Source organism: Somniosus microcephalus, chromosome 21 (genome assembly GCF_052327205.1).
Source record: "Somniosus microcephalus isolate GS21.2 chromosome 21, FLI_Smic_1.0, whole genome shotgun sequence".
NCBI lineage: Eukaryota > Metazoa > Chordata > Chondrichthyes > Squaliformes > Somniosidae > Somniosus > Somniosus microcephalus.
Window position 1 is genome coordinate 71693439 of NC_141007.1, and position 13486 is coordinate 71706924.

The following is a 13486-nucleotide window of genomic DNA, read 5'->3' on the forward strand; positions in this document are numbered from 1 at the left end:
CCTTCAATAGAACGGAATATCAGGCAAAGTGTATAACGGGTGGCCGATCCGATACCACCCGTTTTACGCCACCGCCCGAGACAAATTTCTAGGCCGTATAGGGGCATCAGAATCGTGCCATAATGACCTGTTGGTGGTTGTTCATTTGTAAGATTTGGTAGTATGAGGAAGGACTCTTTCAGTGTGTCTGAGGTATTGGTTTAATTTAAACAGAAGGAATATCTGTTAGTAACAGTTGTATATGTGCAGTTTTATTGATGGGAATGTGCTGATTTTGAACGTGGTTGGGACTCTCCACTGCTGACTTTTAAATAAAAATGTTGTTCTTGTGATATGGGCAATGCTGGCAAGGCCATGTTTAGTGCTCATCCCTAGTAACCCTTAGAAGATGGTGGTGAGCTATCTCCTTGAATTTGTAGTCCTTGTGGTGTTGGTGCATCCACATAAACACCGACCTGATAAAATCCCTTTTAAAAATTACACAGTGCCTGTTGCGGATCGTAGCTGCTCTTTCTGGTAACGGGCACTGTAAAGCCACAGAATATCAGGTGGTTTTTTCCCAGCCTTGGAAGAGCTGCACCAATGTGAATATTTCCAATTCCTACATCTTTGACATCTGAGTGATCAAATTTAATGCCAATTCGTGGGCAGCTTTGTAAAAAAGACTTGCATTTACATAGTGCCTTTCCCGACCTCAGGACTTCCCAAAGCCCTTTACAGCCAATGAAGTACTTTTAAAAAGTAGTCACTGTTGTAATGTAGGAAAAGTTTGCACACAGCAAGCTCCCGCAAACCACAATGAAATAAATGACCAGATTGTGTGTTTTGTTTTAGTGATGTTGGTTGAGTGACTCAGAATATTGTATTTTTAATGATTCTTATTTCTAACTCCCCTGCTGTTCTTTGACTAGTGCCGTGAGATCTTTTACGTCCACCTGAGAGCACAGACGGGGCCTCCATTTAATGTCTCATTTAAAAAGCGGCACCATCAACAGTGCAGCACTCCCTCAGTACGCCACTAAAATGTCAGCCTGGATTAAGTGCTCGTCTGTATGTAGGTGTATGCTTAATGGAAGGGGATGGGATTGTAAATGTTCAAACTCATTTACTGTAGGATCCTTCCATTTGGCAGAGAAAGGAGTCTGTTCTCCCAGCAGGCTGGACTGGATTCAAATCCTGGTCCCAGAGTTGAAAAGATATTGTACTAAGTTATTGTACCACCTCCTTTTCTGCTCCCTTTCTGTTCCCTCAATATTGCACACTCCTCAGCCAAGAGAATAAGCAGAAAATTAGCTATCTGCCCCCCTGTCAAAGCTGCTCTGTAATCAGCTGCCAGGAGCTGTTCAAGATAACTTATCCTCTTATTTTCTCTCCTTCCTTTTGAAGAAGTATCCAGCTCCTTTCTCATTACTTTCCACAATGCCCGGTTTGGCATTTAGGAAATTGGTGCAAACAAATATCCACTGTTATGTGGTACATCATGTTAGTACACAAATACATTGCCTCTCCAGGTCTCTGCATATGTTTTTGTTTACTTGTTCTTGCGATGAGGGCAAGGCTGCATTTATGGCCCACCCCTAATTGCCTGAGAAGATATTGGTGGGCCTCTTCCTTGAACTGTTGAAGTTCTTGCGGTGATGGCACTCCCACAATGGTGTTTGGTAAGGAATTCCAGGATATTGACCTGGTGATGATGAAGCAATGACAGTGTGTCCAAGTTAGAATGGTGTGTGACTAAGAGGTGATGGTATTCTCACAAGATTGTTGCTCTTGTCGTTCTTGGTGATAGAGGTTGCAGGGGAGGGAAGTACTGTTGAAGGAACCGTTGTAAGTTCTGTAAATGCTCTGCAGCCAGTGATGGTGGGTGTGGATATTCAGTCCACTGGCAGGGGTGCCGATCAAGTGAATTGCTCTGTGTTGAGTTTCTTGAGTGTTGTGGCTGTACCCAGCCAGATGAGTGCTGAGCAATGTTCCCTCTAAGCTGCGCGGCCGTGCAACTCTCTGCCGGTCCCGCACAGCCTGGGACTGCCTTTTCCCATGTTAAATTTTGTGCATGTGAATGGGCTGCGCCGCCCCTTAAAGGACCTGCGCACCCAAAAAAAATTAGGAGGAACATTGGTGGCGAGCATTCCATCACGTTCCTGACTTTAGCTTGTAGATTGTGGAGATGCTTTGAGGGGTCAGGACATGAGCTATTTGTCACAGAGTACCCAGCCTCTGCCTTGCTTTTGTAGCTACGGTCCAGTTAAGGTTCCAGTCAATAGTGATCCTCCTTGATAATACGGGAACTCTGCAATGGTAGTGCTTTTGAAGGTAAAGGGGAGATAGTTGGCCTTTCTCTTGTTTGAGATGGTCATTACTTGCCATTTAATGTGGTGCAAATGTTACATGTCATTTATCAGCCCAAGCCTGGATGTTATCCAGGTCCTACTATAAGCTGGCATAGGCCGCTTCATTATTGGAGGAGTTGTGAATGGAGCTGATCCCTGTCGAATTCTATTCCTGTCTTTATGACAGAGGGAAGATTATTGATGAAGCAGCTGAAGATGGTTTGGACATGTTAAGATGTTATCCTCATGTTTGGGGGAGGAGGGGGTTGCGGTGAGAGCAGAAAGATTGCTATGTAGGGAAACCTCAGGCACAAGCCACATCATATCACAGCTGTGGCACAGCTCACGTGCAGCAATATGCATTGTTACTATCACCCAGTCCAATTTTCTCTCTTTAAAGGAAGGCTGTGATGGTCTAAACGGGCAAAGGCATCTCCTGGTGCAGTACCAGACCATATGAAAACAACATCTAAGGTTTGATGCTTAGTGTGTGCTGATTTCAACTGGGGTGTCAGTTGGCCTCGGTGTGCCTGGTCTGGGGAGGAAATAAAGCAGTTAAGAAGATTACACTTCCTGACTATTGTCCAGTGACACTTTGAGAAAGTTATGAGTGGGCATTGGTGGAGAGACTGATCGGGCTTAGCTGTGAGGCCCTCTACACTCAAATTGTTAAGGCCACACACAAAGACTGGCTTCTTGGCCAGCACTGGCTACTGTGTACTCCAGTAACATTAACATAAGAAATAGGAGCAGGAGTAGGCCAATCGGCCCCTCGAGCCTGCTCCGCCATTCAATAAGATCATGGCTGATCTGATCCTAACCTCAAATCTTCTATCACTCTGCATCCACCTGAACCCATGTGATCTCCCGGGAGAGGCGAAAAACCAGATAAAAGACCCAATGGCCAATTTGGGAGAAAAAAATCTGGGAAATTCCTCTCCGACCCATCTAGGTGATCGAAATTCTTCCAGGAGATCACTCTTTCCCTATATTTTCTACTATATTTTCAGCATCTTTAGAAGAGGAAAAAGTTTGGCAAAAACACTGCAGAGGTACATTTAAATCAAAGAAAACACAGTTGACAGCCACTTTGTTTATTTTTACACATTGTCAAACTACAATTAACATATAACAAACAGTACCATGCAAAACAATTTGAGGAAAGTAAGTTGCTTATTATATAATAGAAAAAGAAAACTTTATGCGTTAATAATACACCATCTCCAACCAACTTCTAAATGAATATTGTGACCTCTGCACCTGTTCCTGTACTGGCTTGCTACACTTCCTACATGGTAAAGAAAATAATATTATTGCTGACAAATCCAGAATGGAATATGACTCTTGGCATTACAAATCAGCAATTTGAAGCAACACTGTTAAAAAGCTAGACGTGTTGTGAATGTTTTTTTTTGTTTAAATGGGCATATTGTCCTTGTCAAGTGATTTGCCTGTCATTTTACCAGGTCTGTAAACAATGACACGACTTGTGATGGTAAGATGGAATTGCATCACTGATCTTTGCATTTAAAAAAATGTTTTAAAAAAGATCTGCAGGAAAACTATGTCGTGATAGCTTACACTGCACAATATATTGGGATTTCTGCAGTGTGAAGGACTCCTGCAGCCAATATGGCAACTGTGGAATTGAGCTTCTGGGTCTAAGCCTGACTGGAAACTCCCTGAAGGTATGGTAACAGCCTGTTGAGTTACAAAGATAAGCTGTATCTTTCTCAATGCCATTTCCCATATAGCTTTCTGCAATAGTTTCTAGGGTTTTTAATAAAGATGTAACAGTGTTTAAAAATCCTTATCAGTGCTTCTCAGAACATTCATACTTTTACAAAAGAGGGGAATTCTATACATGTAGATGTTTATTCACCAATGTAGTGTGAAAACAGGGAAACACTGGAAGTCATGCTCCTGAACAAAGATGCCCACAATAAATTGTATGAAATATTACATTATATAACTTTTTTGTCTGGACCTCAACCACTTTAAGATGCTAAAATCTCTACATTTTATGCCGAACTATACCAAACAAACTTTTTGACTTCCTGAATTGTTCAGAAAAATTGATTTATTTCCCCCTCCTTCTCGATCTTCAGCAAAAACAGTTGTCTAGGTAATTGGTACCCTTCAGTTTAAATGGTCTGTATGAAATGCATGGCTCTGTTTACTTGCCTGTTAGAAATATAGCAGTGGAGTCATTACCGTGAATCTATCTACTCAACTGCAGTCACATTTTAGCATTGTTGCTAGTGATGTTAATAAGGCAGTGATGTGAAATCTGCAAGCACTTCAGTAAACAGGATCCAGTTGGCTGGGCAGGCGAGTTACAAGGCAGAAGTTCAACAGAGTAGTTCATAGAATATAAACTAAGAGGGCAAAGCTCAAGCAGTTTATGAAAACGTACAGAGCCACTTGGTTGAATTACCACTTTGAAACTCAATCAGTATTCTTCAAAAATATAAACTATAATTTAATTTAAAAGCTTTTGTTTAAAGAAAACTTAAAATGATATGTGGCAAGATGGTGTAAAGCAGGTGAAAGATGATCGTCGAGTGGCTGAGGGTTTACTTGGAGTGAGGGGCAACAAATTACCTGGAAACCTATTTTACTCAGCAGTACGTATTATAGTAGATGATGTGGCCTGAATAATGTTCTGTACAGTGATGCAAGGTTGGTTTCTTTCTTTATGCAACCCCCTCAAAACATATTTAAAGAGCCAGCCGTATTATCAGTATTCCTTTTCAAAATTCAGCTCTTACAAAAAACATGAAAACCCATTTTTGTTATTTGGTTTTTAATAATAATTGTTTGAACCACAATAACCAGATGACATCTTAGAGGAGGTACAGAATGGGAGTACTTACTGTTTCTGACAATGTAAGGGAGCTGAATTAATGTTAGTTGCTACCTTTAGACTTCAGCTATGTTTATGCTTATTCAGCACTCTCAGACCATGGGACTTAATGACTCCTCCAAGTCATTCCCTCAGTGATGTCTTCATCATTCCATTCAAAACAAAATAACCATGTCGATGTCAAACCTAATCCTAATTGTTTTGGAGAGACTGCCTTTTGAAATAATTTTGGGATGGTTAATAAAGAATTGAGATCTGACATCTGATCAACCGTGAACTTTTTCTTCCAATCTTAAACATTAACAAAAAATTATATATATATATATATTAGCATTTAATTTACAAGCATTTTCCCCTCCTTACTACCTCTACTTCACTAAATATTTGTATTCAAGCTGACTAGGTAAACTCACTTAGTAAAAAGTTTGGTCCAGAAGGTTACTTTAAACGTGAAAGATGTCAGATAACAGTGCTTAACTGTATATAGGCATTATATATATTTTAACCATTTTCTTCATTCATCTAAAATGCTTGCATTTAGCATCAATTAGTGCTGGTTTTAAATATTGATGCTTCAACTAACAATGGGTTGGGTGCATATGTACATTTACTGTATCTTTAATAATTTGACTTTGAATTGTGTAATATGAAGAATAGCACAAAGAAATGTAACCATCAATCAATGCAACAAGCACTGAAGGATATGATTAAAAAAAAACTTGTCATTTTCAATTGTAATTTATTTTTAAAAGGTGCACTGTTCAACTTGGATATGGCAAACACGAGTTAGACCAACAACCAAACATACGTACTTTCAAAATGTAGGCCTTGTTGCATACGGCACCTATGGACAACATGCTAGTCGTATTCTGACATGCATTTCTCAAAGGCAGAATAGTGAGTCACTAAATTACTGTTTCCAAAATCAAGGCAAAAATAATCTTAATTGACTCCCATTTTGTAATTGAATCAAGGTGCGCACATGGACTTACTGTGGCTCTAAGAATTAGCATTTACTGTTCAACCTTAAGAAAAATAAAGCAAGTTTGACCAAAATAGTTTCTTTTACTGTAGTGGTAAGTACAGGAGCTAAACAATGCATCAAATATCTTAATTTTTAAAATGTATTTTCTTTTAAAGGCTGATTTGTACCAGTACAAGCAAATGTCTTCAGAAAAAAACTTTTCTGTGCCTTAGTATAAAAACTGCAATAGGTCTTTTGAAAGTTCAAGAAAACCTTCAGTAAGTACCTTCAAGGGGGACTATCGCGAAAAGTGGCATGTCATTTTTCTCAAAATGTCATGATTAAGTGGCTGGATGCTATTTTTGTGATGCAATTTACATAATTACATTGCACACTTAACAAAAATGAAAAAGTTTGCCAAATGCTGTTGTATGAAGTTAGTGCTCCTTTAATACATTGAACATATGCTTTAACAAAGTCAAAGCTTTGCTGCAAGCAGAACATTGCTATTTCTAAGAAACAAAAGCTCATTCCATACAACAAATCATAATGAGATACGAGCTAGACAACTGTAGCACAGCATTCTTTGTCTTTGTAGTTTCATATAAAATTAGTAGAATAGTCTCCTGTACTGATTGTTTGATTTGTGCACTAGATTAGTTTCTGTGTCTTTGAACAGGAACATGTTAAACTGTGTGATTCATGTGGGAAAATGTATTCACATCCTTTCAGTAGCTACTTTGGACGAGAGATCTCTAGTACATGTTAAAATACCAAAATCATTTGATCAACTTTTTTTTCTCCTCTGCTCCCTCTTTCAACTAATTCTCGCTCTTTCCTGCACAGCTTTCAATTTCTTGTTCTGTAATCCAAATGGAAATATCAGTTTTATATATTAGTGCAAATTGTAGATGGAGAATGTCATGCGATACATATTTTGATTTACTCAAACATATTTCATCCATTACATTTTTGGAGAAACAAATTTGTTCCTCAGTTGTTTTTGATGAGTAGGCTATTGAACCATCCTCAATTATTGGGAAGACAAAGGCAAGAAGAACTGGTCCCTTGGGGGCCAAATGTATATTGCAATTTGTACCTCAACATTAAAAAAAATACTAGAATCCAGCAGAGGAGAATGCATTTCTAAAAATCTTGCTGTCTTTTTAGTTATCAGAACAATTCACAATTATATTATATTAGACTGCTTTAAAGCTGGACTTTAAAATTTTGTCAATAATTCTCCATAAAGTGTATTAATTTTTTTCTAAAAGTTAAAAGTGCTTGTTCCTTAACCTTTTTTGAACATTATTAATCCTGTAAAGTTAATCATTGAATATAGACATTTTAAACAAAGGCCCATTTACTGCTGCTGCTTGTCCTCTTCATTCTGAGTTTCATACAACAATGGCTAAACTGGTGTGAATGAACTCTTGGTTTACAAATGAGAATCCTTCAAACTCTGCTTGGTCGATGTTAGCGATAACCAGCTGGTCAGGTGGTGTTAACACTGGTTGGCCTCGTGTGAAGAACTTGTCAAAGTTTTCAGCGCTTCTGCCGCACTGTAGAGAGAAAAAGAAACGTCAGGATGTCTTTAGAGAACATAAATGATTCCTTATTGGAAGTTCACTAGCAATAAACCTATGTTTACTGAAAATGATTAAGTCCCAACCCTGGTGGTAATTAGTGAATTACATAAAATTGATGTTTTATTTCATGAACTTCAGGAAGAAATAGTACTATTTCTAGTACTTATTTTCCAATAGCGGTATTACTGTAAACTACAAGCTGCTCATGCCACACTCTTTTACGTACTCTATTTTTGGGAATTTCACTGTTGTGCAAACATTTGGAGGGGCACCATGGGGTAACGAGAGGGCAGGGTTCACATAGAAATAAATACTGCAAGTCTAAATTAGCTCAGCATTGATACTGGACACAGTATGCACATGGATATGAATTATTGAAATTGTTTCAGAATTTTTGATCAGTCTTCCCCCTCTTTCCCCCTCCCCCACACACAATCCCATAAGAGATTTTGTCCAGTTGGCCACAATTATGAAATAAGCAGATTGTTGGAAAGTAGGCATTTTTTCAGTAAACAGAAGTCACAGTTATTAAATAATCTGCTTGATAATTCATCCCATATTTCCTGATTATTTAGAAGTACAAAATACAATGTTCTGAACAAGTTAATACAAATTCCAGCACATATCTGAGAATCTTGCCTTCAATTATCAATAGCCAGATTGTTTCAGCGGATTAGGTGAGCTTTTATAATGAGATGCATAACTTAACATATTAACTAACTTACATCTTTCATCCTTAGTAAACATTTCTGCAGCAGAACTGATGGTTACCAAGGATTTCCTGCTAATATACTGACCTAGGCTTTCCGGTTAGGGGTAACACCTGGCACAGGTGGGACTTCACGCACCATGGATATGCCCCTAGAACCCAGCTGATTTTCCACCCCCAGGATCATTTGCCTGGTATGACTGGTCCAAACCAGAGCCAGAAACTAACGACAGTGGGCTCCAGCTCAGTGTGCCAGAGTAAGAATTACATAGAATCTACAGCACAGAAACAGGTCATTCAGCCCAGTTGGTCTATGCTGGTACAATAGCAAAATACTGCGGATGCTGGAAATCTGAAATAACAACCAAAAATGCTGTAAACACTCGGCAGGCCAGGCAGCATCTGTGGAGAGAGAAACAGTTAACGTTTCAGGTCTGGGACCCTTCTTCAGAACCGGAAAAGGCTGGAGATGTAACAGATTTATAGCAGGTGTAGAGGCGGGGAAGGGGAGGATCTGAAGGAACAGTCTGTGCTAGGGTAGAAGGCAGGAGAGATAAAATGTTGCACATGGGGATTGCAGAATCATACAGCCTGAAAAATGGGGGCAGGGGTTATAATCTGAAATTGTTGAACTCAATGTTGAGTCCAGAAGGCTGTAAAGTGCCTAATCGAAAGATGAGGTGCTGTTCCTCGAGCTTACGTTGACCTTCATTGGAACAGTGTAAGAAGTCGAGGACGGAGAGATCCGAGTGGGAGTGAAGCCGAGAATTAAAGTGACAGGCGACCGGAAGCTTGGGGTCACCCTTACGGACTGAACGGAGGTGTTCCGCAAAGCGGTCGCCCAATCTGTGTTTGGTCTCCCCAATGTAGAGGAGACTGCATCGTGAGCAGCGAATACAGTATACTAAATTGCAAGAAGTGCAAGTAAATCACTGTTTCACCTGGAAGGGGTGTTTGGGGCCCTGGACAGTGGGAAGGAAGGAGGTAAAAGGGCAGACGTTGCATCTCCTGCGCTTGCACGGGAAGGTGCCGGGCGAAGGGGAAGGGCTAGGGCTGTTGGGGGTGATTGAGGAGTGGACCAGGGTGTCGCGGAGGGAGCGGCCCCTTCGGAATGCTGAAAGGGGAGGTGAGGGGAAGATGCATTTGGTGGTGGGATCACGTTGGAGGTGGCGGAAATGGCGGAGGATGATCCGTTGAATGTGGAGGCTGGTGGGGTGAAAGGTGAGGACAAGGGGAACCCTATTGTGGTTCTGGGAGGGAGGGGAAGGGATGAGAGCAGAAGTGCGGGAAATGGAATGGACACGGTCAAGGGCCGTGTCAACCACAGTAGAGGGGAATCCTCGCGAGCCTGTTCCCACTCTAATTACCTGTACCTTCTCCCTCGTGTATGCATCAAACTTCCCCTTAAATTTGTCAATGCTCTTTGCTTCAGCCACTCCATATGGCAGCGAGTACCACATTTTCACCACTGTGTAAAGAAACTCCTCTTGAATTCTTTATTTAGTCTGTTAGGGGCTATCTTGTATTTATGTCCCCTTGTTCTGGACTCGATCACAAATGGAAATAACTTCTCTACATATATTGAATCCTTTCATTATTTTAAAAACCTCGATCATGTCTCCTTTTAGCCTTTTTCCAGAGAAAAGCGCCCCAGCCTGCTCAATCTTTCCTGATAGTCCAAAGGACAGAGAATCAATCAAATGACAATTTATTGGGTCTTTATCCAACTGGCGGTAATTCCACCATCCATAACATATTACATATTTTACAAGAGAGCATAGCCTCAAAGTTAGAAGAGGGAGGATGAAATCACAGTTTAGATTTAACTACTATATGTGGAAAGTGATGAATGTATAGAACAGACTGCCAGGGGGTGGGGTAAATGGTGGCTGATCCTATTAGCAATTTTAAGAGAAAGCTGGATAAATACTGGTTAGAAATTTGTATGATATAATGAAATATAATATTTCTTGGATACTGGGACGGGCAAGATGGCCTTTACATTCCTATGTCTTCTCACTCTGTTGGCTTATACCCAGAAGCAATGCATTAGGTGTTCAAAACCAACCTTTACTATCTTGTAATATGTCATGTTCTGTTAAATCTTTCTCTGTCCACTTGGAGTATAAAAGTTTTCTATATTTTAAAGATGCCACATTTGGCCATTTCAACACTAACTGGCAATTATATAAATAATCAGCGTAATGAATGTCCCAGGTGCTTCACCGAGAAGAAATCAATACCAAGCAGTATATGAAGAAGTTAGAGGAGGTGCTCAAAGGCATGGTTGAAGAGATGTGCTTTGAAGATACTTCTGAAGGTAGGGAGAGATGTAGAAAGATTGAGAAATTTGGGAAGAGCATTCTAGAAAGTAGTCTGAAGGTTCTGCTGCAACCGTGCAGAAGGTCAAGGGAGATGCAGAGGGGGCCAGCATTAGAAAACTAGAGGGTGTGGAGATTGGGTAGGGCAAGGCCTTGAAGGTATTTTAAATAAGAAAAAGGATTTTGAATTCAATGCATTGGAGATTGGTGAGGACAGTGCTGATAAGTGGGCATGATTTAGTGCCAGACAGGGTGTGGAGTGTGACATTTTGGAAGACTTGGAGCTCGGGAGTGCGTTGGAGAAGTCGAGCCTGGAGATAACAAGGATGTGAATAAGGGATTCAGTGAGGGTGAGATAAGAATTGAGTAGGGTGATAGTACAGAGTGGTCTTGGTTATGGATTCGATGCTCAGTTCAAGAAAAAAGTTCATGAAGAAAAAAACAACATAATTCTATTTTTTTAAAATTACAATTTTGGAACTGTTCAAGTTTTCTGTTAGGGCAGCAATTTATTTTCAAGCTTGATTTCTCCTTAAAAGGATTCCATTTTGGTTGCTACTCAAAGAATAGTCTAATGACTTGAGTCCATTCTCCTTTAGGAACGAAAACCTGCACAACACCACGGTAGCACAGATGTCAACGTCAAAGAATGAGAGAAGAAAGAGGAACAAAACAATAGAGCTGTGATGGATTTTTTTTGTGCCCTAGAATCCAACGGATAGATAACATGCTGTGGATTACTGGAGGAAACCGGAAGCCATTTTGTTGCTTTGTCACTTGTCTTGCACAGACTTGGAATCATTACATGACTGGATGATTTCTACACCCTCTCCAATACCCTATTATCAGATACAATAGAAACATTTAATTTCAATTCCAAAAGGCCAAATATCTTGAGGGAGTGGGGGGGGGGGAGGAGGAGGAGGAGTTAGTAAGGATGGCTTTTAAAACGGCATTTCTAAGTTACATTATTGAATGCGACAAACCAGATCATTTAATTCAACAACATAAAGTACTCTATGCAATCGTTTCCTTTATTGAAGCTAAGAAAATGTTCTACATTGTCCTCAGTTGTGTAATGGGCTTTTTGGATGTGCAAGAAAGCATTATGTATCAAACTAGTGCTGCAATTTGAGAACTGTCAGGGGAAATCGCAGGGCTCGAGATTATTTTCTTTACAGCTATGAAATTACACCATTTAATTATTCATGATTCATTGGATTGTTAAATGATACCTAGTTTATACAGCATTCTATCAAAGTAATACAGGTATAACGTTGTAAACTATACTCTTACTAATAGTGATACAAGGTTGAGAATATAAATGCATTGTTATGCGCGTGTTAACCCATTTATTTTAAGTGGGTTTAGTGCCTGGATAATGCACGCTGGATGTAATGGGAACAGATTAAGTGTTCACACGTGAACTTCGCCAGTTGGAAGTTTTGCCTTGGTTTAATATATGAAAACCTCTAATAATTTAGCAATCCTGCATAGACTGTGGGCATTATCCACTGAAGGAGCCTTTTAAAACAGCAGGGATCAAATGCAGTTGCTTTAATAACATTGTGAAGATACCCTGAGGTGAACAAAGACCTTGCTGAGATGCCATCTGTTTTGTGCAGAAATGGAAAAGGAAAGCATTTCACTGACCTATCCTTTTAGTCTGTTTGTAGTTCATTCAACACAGTTCAAAGAAAATAAAGGGGAAAAAATTCAGTTGGTTTGTGTCTCCCGTTAGCGCCTTAAGAGGGCGGTAATGGGGCTCAAAGCAACTAGTGCCCGGGCGCGGCGATGTTTGCGCCGCTCACGAAATTAACTAGACATTTTGCGGTGGCGCTAAACACTACCGCCACGGCAGGTCGTGACGCCAGTCGAGTGCACAACGCCCCGGTAGCGCCCCGGACCGGATATTGTGTGGCGCCCCCACCTTACTGTCTGCCGCTAGCAATGACAGGTTGAGGGGAGCGTTTTGCAGTCAGGAGGGGACTGGGGGAAGCGCTATTTAAAGGCGACCGCTTCCTGCCTTTTTTTGTTGGTGACATTTTTGCACCACGCATTCTAAGAGAGAGAGAGAGAGAGACTTCTGGAGAGATTCAATGCTGTGTGAAGGAGTTTTGGGTACTGAGCAGCACTTTGCAGGTACATTTTGATTTGCCCTTGTGTATCGATTTAGAAGAGACTATGGGGGCTGCACTCTGAGCTCTTTCCCTGGGTCTCTCCATTGTTCTTTCCAGCAGATTTGATGTACAGTCTCTCCAGGCCGAGATTCAAGGCTGCAATGAGCAGGATGTGGATGGAGAGCAAGATCAACCCTCCCCTTTAAGAACTGGCCGGCACCATTGTGTCTGTGTTCCATTGCTGACTGACATCACATGAGCTTCGCCAGCGCTCTGAGGTTGCGCCTCGCTCCTCGGCCTTTGCGCCTGAAGACAGGTGTGAAGTGCCTGATTTAGTGCTCCAATCACCTCCCGGGGGCGATAAAAGCCAAGTTTGCCGTCGGAAGCAATAATTAGTGCCAGGCGCTAAACTTTGCGCACGGCCGATAATAGCGCCCCAAGCGGGGTGATACTGAATTTTCCCCCCAAAGAGTACACAGATGGAAAAGGAAATGAAATTAATGAGTGGATAAACTAATCTGGTTTGTAGCTGGTGCTATAGCTGAAGGAAAGAAATCACAGTAGGGCGACCAATCTCATTCCTTTAA

General features: G+C 40.8%; 1 protein-coding gene across 3 annotated transcripts in view; it reads right to left on the reverse strand.

Annotated features, from left to right (window-relative positions):
• Positions 1 to 3408: 3408 nt before the first annotated feature.
• LOC147102949 (protein kinase C alpha type) overlaps positions 3409 to 13486 on the reverse strand; it is a 502947-nt gene continuing 492869 nt past the window's right edge. For 2 of the 3 annotated variants that reach the window (XM_085963925.1, XM_085963927.1), the window contains one exon: positions 3409 to 7722. In XM_085963925.1, coding sequence (XP_085820051.1) covers positions 7558 to 7722 — 165 coding nt within the window. In that variant the 3' untranslated portion in view covers positions 3409 to 7557. The remainder of the gene's footprint in view (positions 7723 to 13486) is intronic. The other variant, XM_085963926.1, reaches the window with a different exon arrangement.